At 34.6% G+C, this 24,617-nt stretch overlaps 1 protein-coding gene and 1 pseudogene across 1 annotated transcript in view; both read right to left on the bottom strand.

Moving 5' to 3' along the window:
* Window positions 1-1,084: 1,084 nt before the first annotated feature.
* Window positions 1,085-24,617, bottom strand: part of CAPZA2 (capping actin protein of muscle Z-line subunit alpha 2) — a 55,425-nt gene continuing 31,892 nt past the window's right edge. The window contains exons 4-10 of the mRNA XM_045388525.2: window positions 20,780-20,843; window positions 15,286-15,492; window positions 13,389-13,468; window positions 9,412-9,490; window positions 7,589-7,660; window positions 3,870-3,932; window positions 1,085-2,603 (exon numbers count right to left, since the gene is read on the bottom strand). Of these exons, the coding sequence (XP_045244460.1) occupies window positions 2,463-2,603; window positions 3,870-3,932; window positions 7,589-7,660; window positions 9,412-9,490; window positions 13,389-13,468; window positions 15,286-15,492; window positions 20,780-20,843 (706 nt within the window). The 3' untranslated portion in view covers window positions 1,085-2,462. The remainder of the gene's footprint in view (window positions 2,604-3,869; window positions 3,933-7,588; window positions 7,661-9,411; window positions 9,491-13,388; window positions 13,469-15,285; window positions 15,493-20,779; window positions 20,844-24,617) is intronic.
* Window positions 16,227-16,352, bottom strand: LOC123572715 (U2 spliceosomal RNA; annotated as a pseudogene).

The raw sequence follows: 24,617 nt of genomic DNA, 5'->3' as shown, positions 1-24,617 counted from the left end.
CTTTGCCACCACACTTCAACCTACTCAGCAAAGCAGCCACAATGGCTCCTACTAAAATTACATCCCTGAGCTATAGGATACTCTGGGTTTCCATTCTTCTTTCACTTTAATAAATGCCATTCTTTTATTGAGACGGCGTCTCCCTGTGTCACCCAGGTTGGAGTGCAGTGGCTCGATCTCTGCTCACTGCAACCTCCACCTCCCGGGTTAAAATGATTCTCCTGTCTCAGCCTCCTGAGTAGCTGGGATTACAGGCGTGCACCACCATAACCGGCTAATTTTTTTTTGTTGTTGTTTTTAGTGGAGACAGGGTTTCAGCATGTTGGTCAGGCTGGTCTCGAACTCCTGACCTCGTGATCCACCTGCCTGGCCTCCCAAAGTGCTGGGATTACAGCAGTGAGCCACCGCACCTGGCCCAATAAATGCCACATTTTTTTTTTTTTTTTGAGACAGAGTCTCACTCTGTTGTCCAGGCTGGACTGCAGTGGTGCAATCTCGGCTCACAGCAAGCTCCGCCTCCCGGGTTCAAGCCACTCTCCTGCCTCAGCCTCCCGAGTTAGCTGGGACTACAGACGCCCGCCACTGCGCCTGGCTAATTTTTGTATTTTTAGTAGAGACGGGGTTTCACTGTGGTCTTGAGCTCCTGACCTCGTGATCCGCCCGACTCAGCCTCCCAACGTGCTTGGATTACAGGCATGAGCCACCACGCCCAGCTGCCATTCTTACACAATAAAAGACTAGTCTATTCTGTGCAATCATTATTTCAGACTGTTCTAAATTATTTTTGATAAATCTTCCATCTCACAAGCAAATCACCTTACGAACACTTGCATATATTTTCAGTAATGCATTCCAGACTAGAACAGACAGGAAACTGATGACTTTCATGGGATAGAAACTCATGATGGCCTGATAGAACTAAGTTTGTCAATTAGATCTAGTATTTAGTTCACCATCATCAAACTTTCAAATATATATAAAAAAGGAACAGATAATTAATGTTACCAATTCATTTTCTTTAGGAATCCCAATGTGTCAAAACTTGTGTTTTAAAACTAAAAGAAAAGATGATTTAGCCAAAATGTCATATTTTCATATTATATTCTCAATGCTTTCAAAGCTCAACAGTGATTTTAAAAAGAAATTAAACAACATGCTTTCATTGAATTTTTAAAAATCTATACAATTCAAGCTAATGAAATATTTTATTGTACATAATAAAAGTGGTGTTTTTCTAAAAAAAAAAAAAAAAATTTCCAGGCCCAGACGTCTGTAGGAGTATGTGAGGAAAGGATTCCACTCAAGTATAATAAGCAATACTCTATTGAATGAAACCATAACTCCGCTTCACTCCCTATGGTAAATACTAACATTCGCCACAGGCTTGAAATTCCTGTAGCATCAGTAGAACTATTTTTTAAAATATTACAAACATGCTTATGACGCACAGGAGGATGAAAAAATTTAGACTGTAACCACACACCATATGTAATCCCAGCTTTTCTAATTTACAACCAGTTAAGAATTACAATATCCAAAGAAAGTATTTTAAAATATATATGCTCACTGGTAAGTGATTTTCTACTCAAATAAATAGGAAAATTTGCATTTTAATGTCACATTGAATTTCAGTACTTTTCAATCCAAGAAAAAAAAATAAACCGAGACATGGTTATGAGTTAAGGATTATATATATTACAATTTGCCTTGTTATAATACATTTGTGGCTTTATGATAAAAATAACTCAGGGACATATGGAATTCAAGCTGATTTGCGTAACTGTCACAAGAAAAAAAGCATTAAATGCATTTCTGAAATAAGTATTTTCATTTAATTTCAGAATCTCAAAACAGCATTAGACCTCGCCTTGTTTAAAAAAAATTTAGTTCAACACTAAGCTAGCTAAATAACCTTCTTGAAAGGTTTAAACACAATTGATATAGAAAATGCTTTCCCTCTAATCTCAACCTTACATAAATGGAACAGGTGAGGAAGAAAAGGTAGACAATTTCTTTAGCAGCATATATGGCTAAATCCATCAACCACCTTAAACTAGAATGTCCATTATTGACCCCATTAAAAAGAACTGGGGAAATATCAAAAATTACCCATTTCATAAACCAAAAGACAACAATTTTAGGGTTACAGTTAGTAAAATATTTTTGAGACACTTCAAAAACTTTTAACCATAAACTAGAAGAATCATCTCTTCTTCATTGTTAAGAAAGAAAGGCCTAACAGAAAGACATTTAAACTAAACTGATTTTCAATCCTCTTAGAACAAACAAAATGAAAAATAATGGTTGATTAGCTAAGCTTTGTGCTCTAATCAAACTAATTAATTACAGTGATTTTAAATGGCAACAGCCCATCTGACTGGGCAGCTTGACAGTTCAGAATACTTTTGCAATAATTTTTTAACGCAAAGACACTAAAATGATCCGGTCATGCAATGTTCATCTTATGCATTCTGCATCTCTTTGCCAATCTTGTAGCTAAGGATCTTGTTCCAATCAATCTTAGTGCGTGTAACTGGCAACTGTCGACGTAAGGCTTTGAAAGTAGTGTCCGACATTGTCTGATAATTCTCACTGATGGCAGTCTATGAAAAACAATAGTTAGAAGTTTAAAGTAAAGCAAAAGAACAGAACAATTTATAGAGCATATAGATGTTTTCAGAATACATTTTATTTAAGCAGCCCATTTCACTGTTTTTAAACAGTCAAATAAAAAAACCCCAACATTTTGTTAAGGCAGCTAGAAGAAAAAGCCATAATAATTTTGAATAATTAAACTTAATGAAAATTATAAATTAGATGTAATATTTGTGTCCTCGTTTTGAATTTATTTTAGTATGTCAGAACAATTTATGGATTATTATTTTTAAGGAGTAGAAACTTGTCTAATTCACAAATTAAATGCTTAAATTCAAGAGTGTAGTTTAGAAGCTGATAAATAACAAAAAGTAAAGCACAAAATGAAATGTGATCTAAGCAGATTGCACATAATCCAAATGGTAAGACACAGCCTGAATTAAAATTTCCAACCAGAAAAAAATAGCCACTTAAAAAGTCTGGCATTTTTTGACTGATGCAGATTGAGCACCCCTAACTGAAAAATCCGAAGTTTTCAAAACTTGAAACTTTTTGAGCATCAACATGACGCTCAAAGGCAATGCTCACTGGAGCATTGATGCAGATTTCTAATTTTCAGATTACGGAAGCTTGAGTGGTAAATATATAATAAATATTCCAAAATCCAAAAAAAAATCTGAAATCTAAAACACTTTTGGTCCCACACAACTCAGATCAGCGATACTCAATCTGCACTCAGAAATTACAGTTGGCTAAAACCTAGTCTTTTTTTTTTTTGAGATGGAGTCTCGCTCTGTTGCCAGGCCAGAGTGCAATGGCACGATCTCGGCCCACTGCAACCTCTGCCTCCCAGGTTCCAGCGATTCTCCTGCCTCAGCCTCCCAAGTAGAACCCGCCACTACAAGCACATGCCACCACGCTCAGCTGATTTTTGTATAGAGACGGGGTTTCACCATGTTGGCCAGGATGGTCTTGATCTCTTGACCTCGTGATCCACCTGCCTCAACATCGCAAAGTGTTGGGATTACAGGCATAAGCCACCGTGTTCGGCCTAGTCTTAGTATTTTTAAAATACAAAATATTAATGGAATTCAATTTACTTGCCACTCTTTTTGCCTACACTTTAATAAGTCTGCCCTTGTGTTAAAAGTAGACACACAACAAAAAGACTCTTACTGATGCAATGGAAAAATTCAGCCTTTGAATGAAATTCAAATTTCAGTGCCATTAATTCATACGTGAATGTAGCTTATATAATATTTAAAAAATCATACCTGGTATTCATTTTCTGCAGCTTCTACAATCTTTATAAATTCTTTCGCTGTTTGCACTTCATTCTGAATAAAAAAAAATAAAAATAAAAATTGTAATTTAAAACTAAACCACTATTACTTTAAAATATATGTATGGTTAATGTAATGTTACAATAAATAACACAGAAGGAAATTATGACAAAGAACAAATATTGTAAGATCAATTATTCTAAGTCTAAGGGGGAAATAGGTAAAATTATTTTAAAAGTCTACAGAATAAGCTGGTGTCAATGTTTAGCTGGCTAAGGAAAGTGAACTCTCAATGATACACACATTGATGAAAAGTTCAATTTTAAACACTGGACATGCATTCCAATAGACAACCTTTATGGGTAACAAGTTTGGTAAAGATTTCTAATTGATGACTCTTTATCTAAATATTGTTAAATATTTATGAACATTATGTAACAGAACAGTGATACCAAAAAAAAAAAAAAACACTAATCAGGAAGAATGTATTTTTCTGGAAATTTTTTTTAACATGCCAATAGATGGGTTTGTTTGCTTTTTCCTAATAGTAAAGTTAACAGAATCTGGATTTAAAAAATGAAACAGTGTTAATGTAAAATTCTCTAATACCTTATACTTTATATATATGGTGTAAAAATATAAAACAATGAAAACCTCCTTAGAGTAAAAATAAAAATGGTCATTCCTAGAAAAAATGAGCTCAAGCTGGCATATTAGTCAAGTTTAATTACTATGACCATCTCTCAAAACCCCACACTCCGTAATTTTGTGGACAAATTTCTCTTAGGAAGTATCTGTTTTTTTTTTTCTTTTTTTTTGAGACAAGGTCTCAGCCTGTAGCACAGGCTGGAGTGCAGGGGTGTGATCTCGGCTCACTATAATCTCCACCTCCCAGGTTCAAGCAATTTTCGTGCCTCAGCCACCCAAATAGCTGGGACTATAGGCATGTGCCACCATACCTGTCTAATTTTTGTTATCTTTAGTAGAGATGGGGTTTTTGTATTTTTAGTAGAGACGAGGTTTTGCCATATTGGCCAGGCTAGTCTCACATTCCTGACCTCAAGTGATCCACCGACCTCAGCTTCCCAAAGTGATAGGATAACAGACGTGAGCCACCGCACCCAGACAGGAGGCATCTTTGCTCAATGTCAAACTCCCCCAAACAAGATGGCACCATACCCTTATTATGTGAATAATATTGAATGTACTAATTATATATGATATATAACTATATGGAGTAGAACATCTCATGGAAAATCAGATATTAGTAAGTTTTTTTCACTGGCAAATTTTGCAAGAACAGTACCAATTAGGTCAGAGCAGAAATCACCTAAGTGCTAATAAAAAGTTTTTTAAAAGATAGCTTCAGGGGCTGGGTGTGGTGGCTCATGCCTGTAATCCCAGCACTTTGGGAGGCCAAGGCAGAAGGGTTGCTTGTGGCCAGGGTTTGAGACCAGCGTGGACAATATGGTGAGACCCCATCTCTATAAAAAATAAATTAGCTGGGCATGGTGGCACATGCCTGTAGTCCCAGCTACTAGAGAAGCTGAGGCAGGAGGATCGCTTGAGCCCAGGATGTCGAGGCTGCAGTGAGCTGTATTCACACCACTGCACTACAGCCTGGGCAACAGAGTGACACCTTGTCTCAAAAAAATACACACGTATATATATATATATATATATATATATATATATATAAAAAATATATATATATATAAAATATATATATATATTATATATATATATAAAAATATATATGTCTATGTAAATATATAGCTTATCTTCTTAGGTAGCATCTGGCTTAACACATTTATACATGTTTCTTAAAGTTAAATGCTTTCTTGAGTTAAAAATAAAGTTTTCTTTAATATTTGCAAATTGTATATAAGCAGTGGATGTTTATAATACACAGATACTTTTAGGTATATGACACAAATGAGAAAATGTCACTGTTAATGTTATACTGTCAATATCCATGGGGCAAGAAAACCAAAAGCCAAACTTTTGGAGGCCAAGGTGGGTAAACTGCATGAGTCCAGGAGTTCAAGACTAGCTGGGCAACATGGTGAAACCCCATCTCTACTGGGAAAAAAAAAAAAAAATAGCTGAGTGTAGTGGCACGTGCCTGTAGTCCCAGCTACTCAGGAGGCTCAGATGGGAGAATGGCTTGAGCCCTGGAGGCACAAGTTGCAGTGAGTTGAGATCATGCCAGCCTGGGTGACAGAGCCAGATCTTGTCTCAAAAAAAAAGAAAAAAAGAAACAAAAATCAATGAGGAAACAGTTGCATATGCAAGGGAAAGAATGTGTGAAAGAACTCTGTGGAGAAATAAAATCAAGTTCAAAACCTCTTAAATTTGAAAGATGAACTTAAAAAAAAAACTTCATTAAATCATGATCCAAATAGCCACACAATGAAAAGATACAATAGTTTAAAAGTTAGGTAGAAGATCATAGACCTAAATGTAAGAGCTAAAACTATATAACACTTTTAGAAGAAAACACTGGAGTAGATCTTCATGACCTTGGGTAGGCAATGGTTTCTATTAATATTTCAAATCTCAAATGACAAAAGAAAAAAATCAAAACCAAAATCTTCTGTTTTGCAAACAATATCATCAAGAAAGTGAAAAGACAACACACAGAAGGATGAAAATATCTGAAATCATGTATGTGATACACTAGACTTATATCCAGAATATACGAACAATTACAACTCAATAATACAAATGTGAATAATCAATTAGGAAATGAGCAAAGGATCTGAATAGGTATTTCCCCCCAAAAGATATACAAATGATCACAAGCACATGAAAAGATGCTCAAAATCATAAGCATCAAGAAAATGTAAATAAAAACCACAATAAGATACTACTTCAAACTGACTAGGATGGTTATCATCAAAAGGACATATTTTGGAAAAAGATACAGAAAAATTGAAACTCTTATACACTGCTGGTGAAACTATAAAATGGAAAACAGTCTGGCAGTTCTTCAAAAGGTTAAACATAGTTCCAAATGACCCAGCAATTCCACTCCTATGTCTATACCAAAAAGATATTAAAATATCTACGCAAAAAATAGTACACAAATGTTCACAGCACCAAAAGTAGAAAACAGAAATGTCCATTAACTGAAGAATTGATAAAATGCGGTATGTCCACACAACAGAGTATTATCTGGCAATAAAAAGGAAAAAAGTACTAATACATGCTCTAAAAGGATGAATGTTGAACATGTTAAATGAAAAAAGCCAGTCATAAAAGACTATATATTATGATTACATTTATATAAAATGTCCAGCACAAGCAAATCCACAGAGCCAGAAAGCAGATTAGCCGCTGCCTAGGGCTGGGAGGGTTCTGGGGGAAGGGCTGGGTAGAATGGAGAATGACTGCTAATGGTACAGGGTTTCTTTTAAGGAGCACGAAAATGTTCTGAAATTAGATTGTGGTGACTGCTGTCCAACCCTTTAGTAATATACAAAAAAAAATCTGAAGCTTCTACTTTAAATGAGTGAACTGAATGGTATACAAACTATATCTCAATAAAGCTGCAAAAAAGTTAGGTACAGGTTTGCAATTACTTATCTTTAATCTATCAGAAAACACTTCAATCTGAAGCAGAAATATTACTTAAAATGTTCATTCCAAAACTGTTCTGCTTTTAAAGAAGTATTAGGTTAAATTTTATTGTAGAATTAATTACTTACAGACACTGTTAGGGAATCTTGTATATCTTTATGACTCACTAGCTGAACATTACCATCTTCATAATAATGAACCTATTAGAAAAAGAAATCACAGAAACCACATTACAGGAATCATCAAGATCCTCATTGCTTCAACAAGCATATCAATGCAGATGGACTACATATTTCAGCTCTACTCTAGACTTCTCTGCTGAGCTCCAGAACCTGTGAACTCCAGCAAGACTCTCCCTTCCCTCAGCCGAGTGAGGAGACTAGTTAGAGACATCCCTGCAGTTATTCAGGCAAGCCTTCTATTGACCTGACTGCTGGACATTTTTGCCTCACAATCATTCATTCTACTGGTACCTAAAACCGAGATGTCCAAATCTGAGCTCACAATATTCCCTCCCAACCCTGCTCCTCTTTTGTGTATTTCCACCAACCACTTAATTCCCCAAACTCAGACATGAATTTACTCAACAAAGATTGAGTGAGTGCAATAAATATACTGCTACTACGTAAGGTTCTGAGGGTATACGGCTTTTAGAAAGACACAGTCCCTGATCTCATATTTCAGCACAACATGGTAAAGGTATGTATAAAGTATGTTAGCAATACTCCAGATTCTTTCTGAGGGTTAAAAAAGGACTTCAGCATATTTCAGAGAGGACTAGAGGTATATGAAGTTGGGGAGAGCAATAGCTGGAGAAATATATGCAGGTAGCAAACTAGTCAACTCTGGGCCTTGTATGTCATGCAAATATGTCTGGACTATCTGGTAGATAAGAGTGTACCATTAAATGGTCTTACAAGTAACATATCCACATTTAAATTTAAAAAATTATCTTTTTGATGGCAGTGTGAATGCCAAAGAGTGCAGCAATTCAACAAAATAACAATCATATGCTAAATGCTGAAGATTGTACTGTAAACCAGACAATCCTTGCTCTCAATAAGCTTTGGTCCTACAAGACGCACTATTTTAGAAATTGCTGTAATTATCCGGGTAAGCGCCACTGAGGCCTAAGTGAAGGAATAATAATGCTGACAATAATGACTACCATTCATCGAGTACACGGTATCTGTCTCTGTTCTAACCCTTTTAGCCCTATTAACTAAATCTTCCAACAATCATGTATGCTTTTTTTTTTTTGAGATGGAGTCTCACTCGTTGCCCAGGCTGGAGTGCAGTGGCACAATCTCGGCTCACTGCAACCTCTGCCTCCCAGATTCAAGCAATTCTCCTGCCTCAGCCTCCCAAGTAGCTGGGATTACAGGCACATGTCACCACACTTGGCTAATTTTTTGTATTTTTAGTAGAGGTGGGGTTTCACTGTGTTAGCCAGGATGGTCTTGATCTCCTGACCTTGTGATCTGCCTGTCTTGGCCTCCCAAAGTGTTGGGATTACAGACATGAGCCACCGTGCCCGGCCAATACATACACATGTTAATACATGCATATAATATAGTTATACAACTATACACATGCATGTATTAATATTATACTTCACCACACTCCACCCAATTCAGAGGAGAGAAGTACACAACTCAAACTCAGAAGATGAACAAATTGTATCTGAAGAGCAGACCAAATGGCAGCATCTAATTTTAGCTGTGTTTTATAATCTGTTAGCTATCCTTGCAGATTTTTGACGACTAGGGAATGAACTGCCAGGTTATTTAAAATATTTAAAACAGCACTATTGTTTTTCCTATTACCCCAAAACAAAGACCTGAAAAAGAACTATATAAAATGTACTATGAAAATGTAAACTTAGGAATTCGTTGTTTCTCTGTTCAGAATCTTCTTAAAGATCAGTAAACAAATTCTTTTTATTTCATACCTGAATTTTCAAGATGCCAACCACCTGAGTGGTTGAAGGAGTGATTGTAAACTTCCATTCTGACCTCCAACGACCATTCCTTAAAAATAAAAACAGCAGCTGTAAATAAGGTAGGGAAAATAATTTGAATCAATTTTAAATTTCAGATTATATTTCATGCTACAGTATGAGAGTGTGTGGGGGATGAACACTGGACATTAAATTTTTAATCACCGAAACAGTCAAAAAGAATCAAAAGGTTAAATCCAGTTATGATATATATTTAATTTAATCTTCACCCTACTGATAAAAAAGAACTTACATAATGGATTTAATGCCAGAATTCTAAAGCTAAGGCTTAAAATACAATTCAGGCTGGTGTGTGTGCAGTGCTGTTTGCCACTAATTGATCACAATCAGTTACAGGTTTCTTTGTTCCGTCTCCACTTGACTAGCCTTAAAAAAACAAAACAAAACAAAAACCAATACAAAACTAAGTCATAAGCTACTGTGGAGAAAAATTTTAAGCTACTTCTTCAATTGTATCACTTATATTTCCAAAATAAATGGAATAAATGTTTAGAGTATCAGGGGATTTTATAAATACACTCAGTGTAGTTTAACATCTACTGAATGATACAAAGTACCATATAATTTAAAAAGAACGGCTAGTAAATGTTACACAACACTCTTAAGGAGGTTTTGATAACTGGAAATAAAGGGCTATAGTTATTAACATGAGGTTTTTAAAAATATTCCAATTTTATGTTTAAAGTCACCATATAAAAGGCATTTCTCTGCTCCTGAAATGATTTTTGGTATACAAATACATACTCATGGTTCGAAACTGAGAAATTACAAACTGGTATGTTATTACTTTTTGTCTACCAGTGAATTTTATCTTTCTTTTTTAACAAAATTCTGGATGAGTAGTATAGCTTCTGATATTCTATTTTGCTGACAAACTTTTCACGGTAACTTTTCTTTTTGTCTCTGTTTACTCTTTGCAAGCTAAGGAAATTCTGATATGTTAGCTTTTTTGAACAGTATATAATAGTCACAGGGTAATGAATCACTATACTGGCTTTTGCTAGACAACGATTTCTGGGTTCAATATTCATGCAGTCTACCCAATCATAAAGTCTATAGAATGATAGTACAACCTAATTCAAAAATCTGAAATGCTTCAAAATCTGCAACTTTTTGAGCACTGACATAATGCTCAAAGGAAACGATTAATGGAACATTTTGAATTTTGAATTTTTGAATTAGGGATGTTAAACCGGTAAGTATGATGTAAATATTTAAAAATTCGAAATCCAAAAGACTTCTGGTCCCAAACATTTTGGGTAAGAGATATTCAACCTGTATTCTCATACTTACGGTTACACTGAATATATGGAAATTATTAGATCAATGTATATGTTCTACAAAATAACAGATAATTAAAACATGTCTTGATTTGAGTGACTCATTCAAGATTTTTCAAAGAAGTTTGGTTGGAAAAATAACTTTTGTTTCATGATTCCAAAATAAGTACTCCTTTTACTGAGGTTGAAAAAATAACTTTTGTTTCATGATTCCAAAAGAAATATTCCTTTTATTGAGGTATTAGTGCCAAGTCAACTAGTGAGTCCTTAGCATATACAATACTGACTAGGACAATATACATTTATATAAACATTGATTATGAAAAGCACACACAAAAAAATCCAAACCAAGTAGTATTACCAATTTGAGAACTATTTTAAAAGATTCTTCCAAAGGCATTAATTACTACAGTAACAGTAAATGACACTGAGTAGATAGAACTCTTTCATTAGTGGAGTAAATGGCCAATATGTCCTAGCCTTTAATTCTATTCTGCCCCTCTCTTACCTTAACTCTTTAATTAAAAGTATGTATTCACTCAACAAATATTTACATTAAGCCCCTAATACTGCTAGACCCTGGAGAAATGGTAAAGACTAAGAGAAGGTATCTACTGAAACCTAAGAAACATCTAAGACTAGCTGCTTCTGATTTTTACTCTACCTATATTTTAGATGAATTGAAGTATATTTCTTTTTTTTTTTTTCTTCTAGAGACAGGGTCTTGCTTTGTCACCCAGACTGAAGTGCTGTGGCGTGATTATAGCTCACCCAGGCTTGAACTCTTGGGCTCAAGATATCCTCTTGCCTCAGCCTCTCAAGTAGCTAGGACTACAGGCGTGCACCACCACGCCTGGCTAATTTTTTTTTCTAGAGATAGGGTTGTACTGTGTTGCCCAGGTTTCTTGAACTCCTGGCCTCTGGCCATCCTCCTACTTTGGTCTCCAAAAGTGCTGGGATTATAGATGCCTGGCTTGAAGTATAGTTCTTTGTATTAACTATTTAGATTTTACTGAGACTACTGTGCCATGATATTATCACTTTGGAAAAATCATATCAAAGCATATAAAATACATTTTTTTTCCAGAAAGTGAAAGCCATTAACTTAAGTGATACAATGCTCATAGTGATGGTTTAGGAAAAATTACCCTTGTAAAGTGAAATAGTGAGAATAGAAAACTCAATGACAAGTCAGGCATGGTGTGAACCTGTAGTTCCAGCTACTTGACAGGCTGAGGCAGGAGGATCACTTGAGCCCAGGAATTTGAGGCCAGCCTGGGCAACACACCAAGACTCTGTCTCTAAAAAGAAAATAAAACTCAAGGACAGACATTTTCTTCATTTTATATATGTTAAAGCTGAAAGGAATTAGATTTTAAAATGAATTAGTAAACTTATTATAACATCTCCAATGTATTATAAAGAAAACCTTAGTAAAAAGAATTTTCTTCTAATAGTAGCTCCATCTCAACAAGATTGATTTTATTATGTATTTCCTGGCATAAATAACATCAATTAGTAGTAATTTTATAAACATTGATTGCTTCAGGATTCCAGTAGGTTAATGCTACAAGATTTTAGACCCAACATAGAGAAACTACACTTATATTAAGTCCATAAAAGTAACTCTATATGCCAGAACCTTTAGGGAACTGCGGCTAGTCATTAAGGCATATGTTTACTTATGGCATTGGTTTTCCTTCAGTGATGATGGATCTGCATTCCTCCAAATATTCTTGGTTAACCTTGCAATCTTGCATTTATTTCTGAGATGGCTAAGTAGCGGAGCAACCTTGGGCCATGAACCCAACTGGCCCAAAGGGGTTACCTGTTACTTTACCTTTAATAGCACCACCAACCAACTTGGCTAGTGAGTCAAAGCCTAATATACTAAAAGGTAAATATTATGACCATACTTATTCTGGTGACCTCAGCATGTAAAACAGGGATAAATGTAAAGATTTCATTCAATTATGGACTTGTAAGGTCTTAAAGAATCTCAGAATTTTGTAACAGGTGCTCAGAAATAGTCTTGTCTAAGAATAAAAAGGACCAACAACTTGTCAAAGGTCCAAGATCAGTAGGGTCAGTCAGTGCTCCTGAGGGCTTGATGTTTCTAAGGAATAATGGAATGATCTGTACACAAAATTACCAGGCATGATTGCAATCTGCCTCATTGTATAAAACACGTCATTACTTCCTCACATTGGCTAACCAAGTACAAAGCAATCCTCTACTTCAGAGCCACAAAGTTCACAAAAGCAGCATCATTTTTTGCTTTATAATTACCTCTGTTCTCCTCCACATTAGTTTCATTCAGGAACAGCCCCTTCACAGAATGAGCATATGGACTGCCAACTGGTGTTCTTGCAGGCACACATGCTCCCTCAGGATGCTGTTTGCTAGTCCCATTCTCTTTTCACTGAATGTCGATGGATTTACCACTACCTTTAATGATTAGGCTGTTGAGCAAATTTACCTTCCTTATATCAAAAGGCTAAAATTTTGTATCATGTCTAGATTGTTCTTAATCATAAACAAACAAGGTGTTGCCCAAATCACTAAAGCGAGAACTACAAAGACTTAAAACAATGCCAAAACTCCCCAATACCCAAGATTTTAACTTACCAAAAGTTTTTTGCTTGGAACTGATGGCTTTCTATGCATGCAATAATGGTTTGCTGTCCATCTATTTTTTTGCCATACACCTTATTGGCAAAGAAAATAAGCATAAGAATAAATTTAGGGTCACGGAATGTCCAACTTTAAAAATCTATAAAATACTGCAAATGGCACAGTACTTTGACAAGAACACATAAAATACAAAGTAGGCCATCATTCCAATATAGTAGCTAGAAAAACATGTTCTCAAATATTTGTGCCTAATCAAATTATTAGTGGACCACAAAAGGGGACAACATTAAATAAAATTTATTAAAATTAATTGTACTCTGAAATATTCACGAGCATTCTAGATAATCTACTTTCATAAGTAGATAATTTATTTTAAACATACAGATGCTAATCTAGCTTTTTCCATGCAAGTGAAAACTGGACCTAGCTTATGGTTATCACCTTTGTTCACTTCACAATCTTAGGGGCTGCTGCTTCTCTAGTCATTTAAAAGTATTGGAATAAATTAACTTACTTATAAGTGAGAAAGGTTGTTAAGAGAATGTCTGTGATGTATCCCAATGTTATTTCACATCTTGCCTACTGCTTTAAAAGTAATAATTTGTGACTTTCAATCCTCTAGAACAAATGAGGACTCTACTCCCTTACTCTCATTATTCCTCCAAAATAATTCTGATGAACAAGTTATAATTCAAGTAATAGATATTTGAAGTTATGCTGCAATATTTCTCAAATAATTAGAGAGCTAGATACTTAAGCAGAGCACATGAATTTTTGTCCTAACCAGGAAACTTCCAAGAAAGAAATGGGGTATGCTACTGGTGATATTAATAATTACGTTGAGAAAGCAGGTATAAACTGGGATATATGGTAGAGTTAGGTTGGTGGGGTAAGCAGAGGCCACGCCATCCACAGGGCCTTTAAGCCACCTTCAAAAGCCTGGACTCTTAAGTGCAATGGGAAACCTCTGAAGGATTTCAAGCAGGGAATTTTGATAACCTGATTTGCATTTCAAAAGATCACTTTGGCAATGGAAAAGGTCACTGAAGCACAAACTGGGGGTGCTAAAAAAGCCTGTCAGGGTACAAACAATATTATGAAATTTTTAAAAAAGAAATGTATTCCTACTAACATATTTTGTATTTCTTTTTTTTTTTTTTTTGAGACAGAGTCTCACTCTGTCGCCCGGGCTGGAGTGGAGTGGCACGATCTCGGCTCACTGCAACCTCTGCCTCCTGGGTTCAAGCAATTCTCCTGCCTCAGCCTCCCGAGTAGCTGGGACTACAGGCACGTGCCACCAAGCCCAGCTAATTGTATTTTTTTAAAGTAGAGACAGTTTCACCATGTTGGCCAGGCTGGTCTCGAACTCCTGACCTCAGGTGATCCACCTGCCTTGGCCTCTCCCAAAGTGCTGGGATTACAGGCATGAGCCACTATGCCCAGCCATGTATTTCTTGAAAATATAATAACAGGCTGAACCTATGAAAGAACCACACAAAAAACCACAAGAAATGTAACTATAAAATACATAAACACATAATTTTACTTCCAAGTAATTTTATTTGTTCTCAGATTTCTGTAACTTAATAAATTTGATCTAAACTGAGATGAGTCATGAACATAAGATTACAGAATCTCACCATATCATGCTCCCTTAATCAACGTATTAGAATTTCTACATGGATTTAAATCAAGATACAACCATTTCTCTATTTTAAGCCATCCTAATGTATCTATTTATTATCCAGAATTTCTTGAAAAAAATAGTAAACATTCTTAGAAATATTTAAGGAAAAAAATGACAAATTATACAATGTCAATTCTGTTTAGGAGACACTAAAGACTCTCATTTACACAAAACACACACACAAAGCTGCTACTGATGACTTACAGTGCAGACTCCATTCGGGTAATGTTCTTTTACATAAGCTCTCAGAGCAGTTTCTACTGAAGTTCTCCACGATTCAACTGCATTTTCTACTTCACAGGGTCTTGGATCAGTTGCCTCCTTTCTTAAGTGATCAAATTTAAAACAGATTCTGTTCTTTGGATCCAAAAACTTTCCATTTCCCAAGTCGCCATGTTCTGTTATCAATACCTTTGATTATGGAATGAATTTAGAGAAAAAAAAGGAAAAAAACAGCATTTCAGTACTAATACATCATAATTACACTCATTTCAGCTTCTTCCTTAAAACTATAAAACAATTCTATTCCAGGCATATATTTTAATCATATGGTATGACTATTAATACTTCAAACGAGTTGACTATCCAGACAATGAGGTTACTCTCATCCAGTGCAGAGCAGATTTCCTCCCAATATAACTTCCAACTACTGGTGGAAAAAAATGCAACCTCTAAAAACACTGTTCAAGTGGGTTTGGTGGGTTTTCTGCTTTGAGAACTCTAACAGGTTACAGTGTCTGATATCAAACTCTAGTTCCTCAAAACTACAGAACTGTGAGAACCTCCAATCAGGTTGGTTACCTGAATGGTTTTGGTCTGGTGCAAATCCTCTTCGGTGTATCCCCCACCTTGCCTCTGGGCCCACAGTCTTACCTACTCTGAAGTATCTGCTTCTTGCTTCTTAAAAACCACATTGACGACTGATTTTAATTGACTTCCAAATATTTAAAAACATAATCATTTACATAAATTTAAATTATACATCCACAATGCATAATGTATTATCTGATATTCTGTGCTTTATTTAAAAAATTTCCCCTTTTCCTTCCCTTGCAATTCTTCCAGTCTTTTGACTCCTTAGCTATCTCGGGACTTATCCATCCCTCTGATGTATATCATGCTAATAACACAGGACACACCTTTCTAAATTTTTTTCATAGTCATAAAATCTTACAGATAAAGATATACACATGTCTGTATTTGCACACACACAGAATTTTTTGGTCATTATTTTACTGCACTTGATCTTAGCCAAAAGGCCGAGAAGCGATTGGTCATTATTTTATAAGAATGTGATGAAAACACAAACACAAACACACACTCTTCTCTGCATCTGGCTTCTTTCAACATAAACATCCTATGGAAATCCCTCAAAGTCAGCTGATGTATTTCTCACCATTCTTTTAAATGGCTGCATAATGTCCCATGATGTGATTATAACATAATTTAGTCTGCCAATCCACTACTGATGTGCCATCTCTTTATTTCTGGGCTGTTTCCTTTTTAGGGGAAAGGAGGAACACATTAAAAATGGTGAAATAAGACTGGGCATGTAGCTCATGCCCGTAATCCTAGTGCTTCGGGAGGCCGAGGGGGCAAGATGGCTTCAGCTCAGGAGGTTGAGACCAGCCCAGGCAACATAGTAAGACCTTATCTCTACAAAAATTTTTTTAAATTAGTCAGTCGTGGTGGCATGCGCCCATAGTCCCAGCTACTCAGCCCAGGAAATTGAGGCTGCAACAAGCTGTGATTGTGTCACTGCACTCCATCCCGGGTGACAGAGCAGGACCCTGACTCAACAACAACAACAAAAAAGGTCAAATGAGTACCGATGTACATATATTTTAACATACGGATGTTTCTATTTCCATTGGATACTTTTATTTCTATTGAATAAATTCCCAAGCAGTGGTGGTAGGGACAGCAGGTATTGTAATTTTTAATATATACTCCTGTGACAATCCAAATTTCTATACATATATGAGAGCATGGTTCCATCCATATTACCACCAATGATAGGCATTATAGCTGTTTTTTTAGTCTGATGGGTAGAAAATATATCATTTTAATTCCACCGACTACTGATAGAACTAAGTATGGCTTTTCACATTTGTGGGTCATTTGCTTTTCTGTGAGCAAATATATTAAAATATTTTTATCTGGGGTCTTTTTCTTATCAATTTATAAGAGTTCTTTAAGATAGGTTTCATTCTACAGTTAAAAACATTAATATATAGTAAAATGTCCATCTTTTATACTTCCTGGGTATCCAGTATTATTTAAGATGGTCTCCCTAGCCCTGTATTGCACATGTAGACTCAGATTTTCTTCTAAAATTTTAGTCATTTTTCACATTTTTAAACCACCTGAAATCTATTTCTGTATACTGTATGTGACAGAGGTCTAACTTAATTTTCTTCTTGATAGAAACCAGTTATGCCAATATCTGTATAAAATTTTTTGTATATTCTGAGACTAAATTCTGGTTCTCTATGCTGCTCTACTGATTTTTTGTCTACTCTATACACCACCACATTGACGTAACATTGGCTGTAAAACAATTTGTACTATCTGGTAAGGCAATTCTCCCTCACTGTGCTTAATGTTTTTTTCATATATATATGTGTGTGTGTGTGTGTGTGTATATATATATGTGTGTGTGTATATATATATATATGTATTTCTTGGTTATTTCAAGCATGTGCTTTTTTTTCCACATAAACTTTACGAAAATATTGACCAATTAAAAAAAACTGATCAGAATTCTAATTCAAATTTCATCAAATTCATATATTACTTTTAAAATAATTTAATTTTTTATCTAAGAATGGAATTTAGAGCACCTTTCCATTGGTCAGATCCTGTTTTATGTGTTTCAAGACTATCACATTTTCTTTTTTAAAGTTCAGGGGTACATGTGCAGGTTTATTACATAGGTAAACTTGTGTCATGTGCGTGTTGCACAGATTATTTCATCACCCAGGTATAAAGCCTAGTTCCCATTAGTTATTTTTCCTGATCCTCTCCCTCCTCCCACCCTCCACCCTCTGATAGGCCCCAGTGTTTGGTTCCCCTCTATGTGTCATGTGTTCTCATCATTATCTCCCACTAATAAGTGAGAACATGTGATATTTGATTTTCTGCTAAGATACTGTGTTAGTCTGCTAATAATAATAATGGCTATCAGCTCCATCCATGTTCTTGCAAAGGACATAAAGCTTGTTCTTTTTCATGGCTGCACAGTAGTCTATCATGCCACATTTTCTTCACCTAGTCTATCATCACTGATATTTAGATTGATTCCATGTCTTCGCTATTGTGAATAGTGCTGCAATGAATATATGCGAGCATGTTTCTTTATAACAGAATGATTTATAATCCTTTGGGTATATAACCAGTAATGGGATTGCTGGGTCAAACGGTAACTCCGTTTTTAGGTCTCTGAGGAATCGCCACACTGTCTTCCACAATAGTTGAATATACACTCCCACCAACAGTGTATACGCATTCCTTTTGCTTTGTAAGCTCACCAGCATCTGTTATTTTTTGACTTTCTAATAACAGTCATTCTGACTGGTTTGAAATGGTATCTCATTGTGGTTCTGACTTGCATTTTTCTAATTATCAGTGATGGTGATCTTTTTTTTTCATACGCTTGTTTGGCCTCAAGTATGTCTGCTTTGGAAAAGTGTCTGTTCATATCCTTTGCCCACTTTTTAATGGGGTTGTTTTTATCTTTTAAATGTAAGTTCTTTATAGATGCTGGATTTAAACCTTTGTCAGAGGCATAATTTGCAAAATTTGTCTCCCATTCTGTAGGTTGTCTGTTTACTCTGTTGACAGTATCCTTTGCTGTGCAGAAGCTCTTTAATTAGATCCCATGTGTTAGTTTTTGCTTTTGTTGCTTGAGAAGACCGTCACTATTTTCTTCATAATCCTATGCCTTTTTTTGATGAAGCTTATTCCTATAATTTTTACCATTATTTTAAATTGAATTCCCTGCCACACTCTGACCCCCACCATTTCTAGTTTCAGGTCCTTACTTGCTGTAATAAAGGACAACTAATGAGTTTTGTATCCTTACCTTAAATTCAGACTTCTCCCCAAATTCTTTTATTAGTTCTAATAGCTTTTTTTTTTTTGGTTGGAAGTGGTATTACTAGTGTCTCTTGGTATTCCTAAATATATAAATCATGTCACAAAGAAGTTTTCTTTTCCAAATTTACAAGTTTTCAAGTTTTTGTCTTATTTGCTACCTCTCCATTTATGATAAATGATAATGCTGATAAGCAGGCATACTTAGCTAATTCACATTTTAACTAAAATTGTTTTAGTGTTTTACTTTATGACATTAACTATTAACTTTTGTTAAAGTCTTTCATATTTAAAAGGTTTTCTTCAATTCCCTATTTTACTAGAATTTTTGTTTTTAATGAGAAAATGGCTACTGAATTTCTCAAATCCCTTTTCACCGTCTATTGATACATCATAAGATTTTTCTTTTTGATTTATTAATATGTAAGACCAATCTGTCTTATATTGACCCATTTTTGCATTTCTGTAAAAAATTCTATTTAGTTTTGATATATTATTCTTTGGATATATTTCTAAATCCTATTCGTTAGTATCTTACTTAAAGTTTTAAAATCTATAGACCATGTGAAGTTAGTATACTGTTTACCTTTTTTATCTTTTTAGTTTTAAATATTTAATATTAAAATTATGCTAGGTTCATAAAGTGATTTTGGAGGCTATCTAACATTTTTAAAAGACACAGCAAATTTTCTTATAGCAATTTATGCCCAAAAATAATTGTTAATATAAGAGGTACAAAGATGTTTAATATAGCATTATTTATAGTAGTAAAGAAAAAGCAAAAAAACTCCAAATCTTCCCAGAGATAAAATAAAATTTGCAGATTAATACAATGACACTCTACATAGCTTTGTATATACACACACGTATCTATAAATAAGCTTAAAATTTCCCTTCAGTTACAAGTCACCTTCTAGCCTAGTCTTTGCTTGTCCCCGTAGCTATGACTACATATTATAGAATGAATAATGCCAAATAAAAGCTTTGACATGATTAGCCACTAAGAACTTTCTCTTATGTTCTTTCTTAACCACTTTCGCTTATGTTCTACCTACTAGTTCTTCTTCATAGTGTTTTACATAGGCTGTCCTTCATGCAAGCATGAAATGCATTCATACAATCACTATTTATTAGAAACTCTAAACCAAAAAAAAAAAAAAAAAATGCTAGTGACCTTTTGTGGCTTTTCTTAGCTTAGCAAATCTAACTTGTATTTTGGAAAGAAGAGATTTAAAAATTACTAAATGCTAAATTACTCACACGAAGAACTGTAGAATTCCACAGCAACCAAATTATGATATAAATCTACTAACATATATTCTAGACTTTGGATTAATATAGGATTTTCTTCTCAGAAAAAAATAAGAAAGTAAAATCTTAAATGAATTACATCTGAGTATTTCTAAAAGGGACTTTCTGCTAATAGTATTATTGGTATCAACAAAAGAAAGTAAAACTTCAATTACTTGCCCATAAGTGGTTATGATTAAAATATGAATAATTTTTTATCTTGAAGCATACTACTTCACAGCTCTTGCAGGATACCTTAACGGTTACAAACAAAACAAAGAATAGCTAGCTACTGTGTTTATATGAAACATACCTGATCTTCATAACCTTCAATTTTTACTGGAGTAAACTGGTCCAAGTTATACTGTGCAAATGCACTAAAAAGAAGAAAATGGCAGTTACTTAAAATTATATATTTAATGGTTTTTAAAAACAACGGTCAAAAAATTCACCCATCAATAAAGTCTCCTCCTATATTGCACATGGCAAAATAAACAAAATTGTAATTCTCCATTACTGAACTTATACTAACTACAAATATCGACATGGCTATTTTAAAAACTGAACAATGATGTCCAGCTTTCAATGTTTAGCAAAATAAAATTAAATCAAATATAACTTGGCTTTTCATTCAAGACCCTGAAAATAAAGGTTACTGATAAGAGATGCATCCAATTATTCAAGTATATATTTACTATACCAGGAAACAGACTAGGTGCTGTGAGAGTTGCAAAGAATACTTAGATATATTCTCTGATCAAGAGGCCTACAGGTGAATAAGAGATAATGGATAAACATAACCATAACACAAAGTATAAAGCATAGTAAGATAATTACCAATGAAGCACTGCAAAGAATGCTTTTTAGAAAAAAAAAAAAAAAGATTACCTTCTGTTGAGGCAACAGTGAGAAGAGAAGAGAATTGGGGCAATTTCTTAATAACTGTGATACTGAAAAACTGACTTGAAAAACTAGGTAGGCTCTGGTTTATGGAAATTGGAGGGATGAGCAGAAAAGAGTAGAGGGACCGTATGAGCACAACGCCTGAGAAAATAAGTTAGGTACAACATCACAGAAAGCACCAAGCTCAATGCCTGGCACGTAGCAGGTGTTCAGTTATATTTACTGAAATGAACTGAAAGGCTCTGAATGATGGAATAATTACTTTATTTGGGACACAGAGCAGAGTCACAGAAGCTTTTTGAGAAAGGAGAACACAGAAGTACTTCTAAAGAAGATTAATTTGGCAGCAGTGTATATACGATGAATTGGGCAGTGGAGCAACAAGAGCCAGAAAAAGCAGTTAGGCCGTTGCTAAGGTTAAAAACTGCAGAGTGTGAGCTAGGAAATGGTGACGAGATGGATCCAAGAATAAAGCTACTCTCTCTCTACTCTCACAGGAGTAAAGAATAATACATTACCATATATTTCTGTAGAAAAAATTCTCAAGAGTATAAAATATTATCTAAAAATTCTATTTTTAAATTAAATCTACAATCTGGGAAATCACTGTCACTTAACAGAAAGGATATTGAGAATTTCCAATCTCAGAAATATATCTCTAAACTTAATCTTCTTGGAAACTTTCCAGATTATTCGGGATGGCCAGGCATCCACTGAATTTTCAGGTATTAGCTTCTGAGTCTCCTTTAGAAAGGAAAGCTTGGTTAAACAAAGCATTATTGATGAGTTAAAAGGAGACTAGTAAATGTAAAAACAGCAAAGTAGAATTAAATCATTAGCTGTTAAATTCTTGATACTGCATGCTCAAAAAAGATGACAGTGAATACAGAAGTGTACGAGGGTCAGAAAGAAAAAAGAAGCTATGCACTTCTGATTTTCCTAATTCATGAAAACCGTAATTTTCCTAAGAATAAACTCAATACAGCCAGGGCATTATTAATCCTGAAATGATTTATCCAAAAGTATGTTTTAAACTAAGTCACTTAGCTAAAATTTTGGATTCATTTTCCAGTAAGGTCATATTTAAATAAGTTTAAACAGTAATTTGGGCCCAGGCTGGAATGAAAGCCTTTTATTGCCCAAACCACCATCCACCTCTAACTTGGGAGGAGGGGATAGAGGAAGAATAGGAAATCTGAAAAGGAGATAAATAATATGAAATAGGTTAAAATTTCATCTTAAAGGCTCAAAGTAAGTTAAATGGTGACATTACACAGTACAGTAGAAAAGGTACTCATCTAGGAGTGAAACTATCCAGATTTTGCTTCAACCCTATCATTAACCAGTACAGGCCACCTCACTTACTTTATAGATAGAAAAACAGTAGTTTGGACCAGATAAATTCCAGTCTCTTCAGTTCCTAAAACTCACTTTATGCACCCACTCATCATTCATTCATCCACCCCTCCATCTATGCAAATACTGAGCTCATATTATAAGCTAAGCATTCTACTAGACACAGTAAAAACAATGTTCTCCCTGCTCTTGCAGAATTCTGTGGCCCAATCAATTTCTAAGTCACCTGTTAACTGTATTTAGATTTTTACACCCTTTCCATCAAGTTCTATCTTATACTTTTCTCCATGCTCTTCCCTCAGTTTAGCCATATCGTTTCTCTTACTGTTAAAATCCTGCTCATTTAAAACATCTCAGAAATCACCTTTAAATAGAAATTAAAAATTTCTTCCTTTGGGTTATAAAGGCCTTTCATATGCCTCTATTGTATTTCATTTCACTTGGTCTGATATTAAACATGTCTAACTCTCCGTTGGAAAATCCCTAAGAGGCTTATTTATCTCATCATCACAGTGAAGTCTGGCAATGTCTGTTGAATAAGAAGCTATTTCTGGGTATTTCAAAGTGTTCTTGACTTGACAATACCAACTCTTCAGTATGTCTAATTTTACTCTGAAACATACTGAGTTGGTACCTTTTTGTAAAGATGTCCCATTACAACCACTCTAAAGAATAATTGTCATGTTTTCCCCCCTACAAAAAAGGTAAGGGGCAAAGAAAAAAAAAAGAGATAAGGCAATAAGGCAAAGGTGGAAGAAAGGAGGAAATGTAGATGTATGTGGGAAAGATGTATTTGTATAAAAGAAATTCAATATCAAAAAGTGCAAGTGAAAAAGAAACAGTCTATAGCTATACACTTACTCTAGTGAAACTGCCACTGGAAAACATTCTAAATGCTTTTATAATGTCTTCTGAGCTTTTGTTATGTAGTTTTGGATGGCCTCAATGATAGGTAACAAATTATTATCTTTTGAAGACAAAAGTAATTCAGAACTAAGTGGGGTGAAGAACAGGGTAACACTATTTTTGCTCAGAAATTATTTCATAGAGAGCACACGGAACCACAGTAACAGCATTCTAAAGTCAAGTCAGTGACTTACAGTATATATTCTGTACTTCACAGACACCCAGAGATGTCTACAACATGAACTTAAATGGATAGTTTTGAGAAACTGCATACTACTGAAGTCAATGAAACTCAGTATTTTTTTTTTTTTTTAATTAGTAGGCAAACATTTGCTGACATTACAACCACATGCAAAGAAAATCTGAAGTTTCTAGTAAAGGTTTTGATGAGTTTTTTCTTAGGGTCATACTATAAGCATCATATTTTATCACAATTACCGATGTCCTCAAATGTTCATTTGCTTAAAAGATCAGAATACGATGCATTTCCTATTACAATGTACATGAAGTGTGGACCACAGCTGTTCCAGAAATTTGGTTTATAATAAAAGACAAATGTAGCTCATCTTCACATTTCTCTTGCAACAAATACAATTAATTTAAATTAAATCTAACAATCATTAACAGATCAATAATTCTTTGGACAAATAAAAGTCCCATACTTTCACGTATCTTGAGTCAAATGTATAACTATTTCATGCTATTTATGAATAGTACTCTGACCAAGTTTCTCATTTTCTTGACTTAAAAACAATACACTAATTTTTGCACCAACATGAAACAACCCACAACTTATTTAACATAGAGAATGCAAAGGAAAAGCTTACTTTAAAAGTACTGTTCATAAACGCTGTATGTTTCTTTTGCATCCATAAAACTTTTGTCAACATGTTTTATACAATTATAAAGAAAATTAATATTACTTTGATAAAAAATTTCAATAAACTTTAAAATATTTAGGAGCAAGTGGTCATTTACTCATAAAT

Source organism: Macaca fascicularis, chromosome 3, assembly GCF_037993035.2.
Source record: "Macaca fascicularis isolate 582-1 chromosome 3, T2T-MFA8v1.1".
In the NCBI taxonomy this organism is placed as follows: domain Eukaryota; kingdom Metazoa; phylum Chordata; class Mammalia; order Primates; family Cercopithecidae; genus Macaca; species Macaca fascicularis.
Note: the sequence above shows the minus strand (reverse complement) of the source record. Positions and strands in the feature narration are given on the sequence as shown.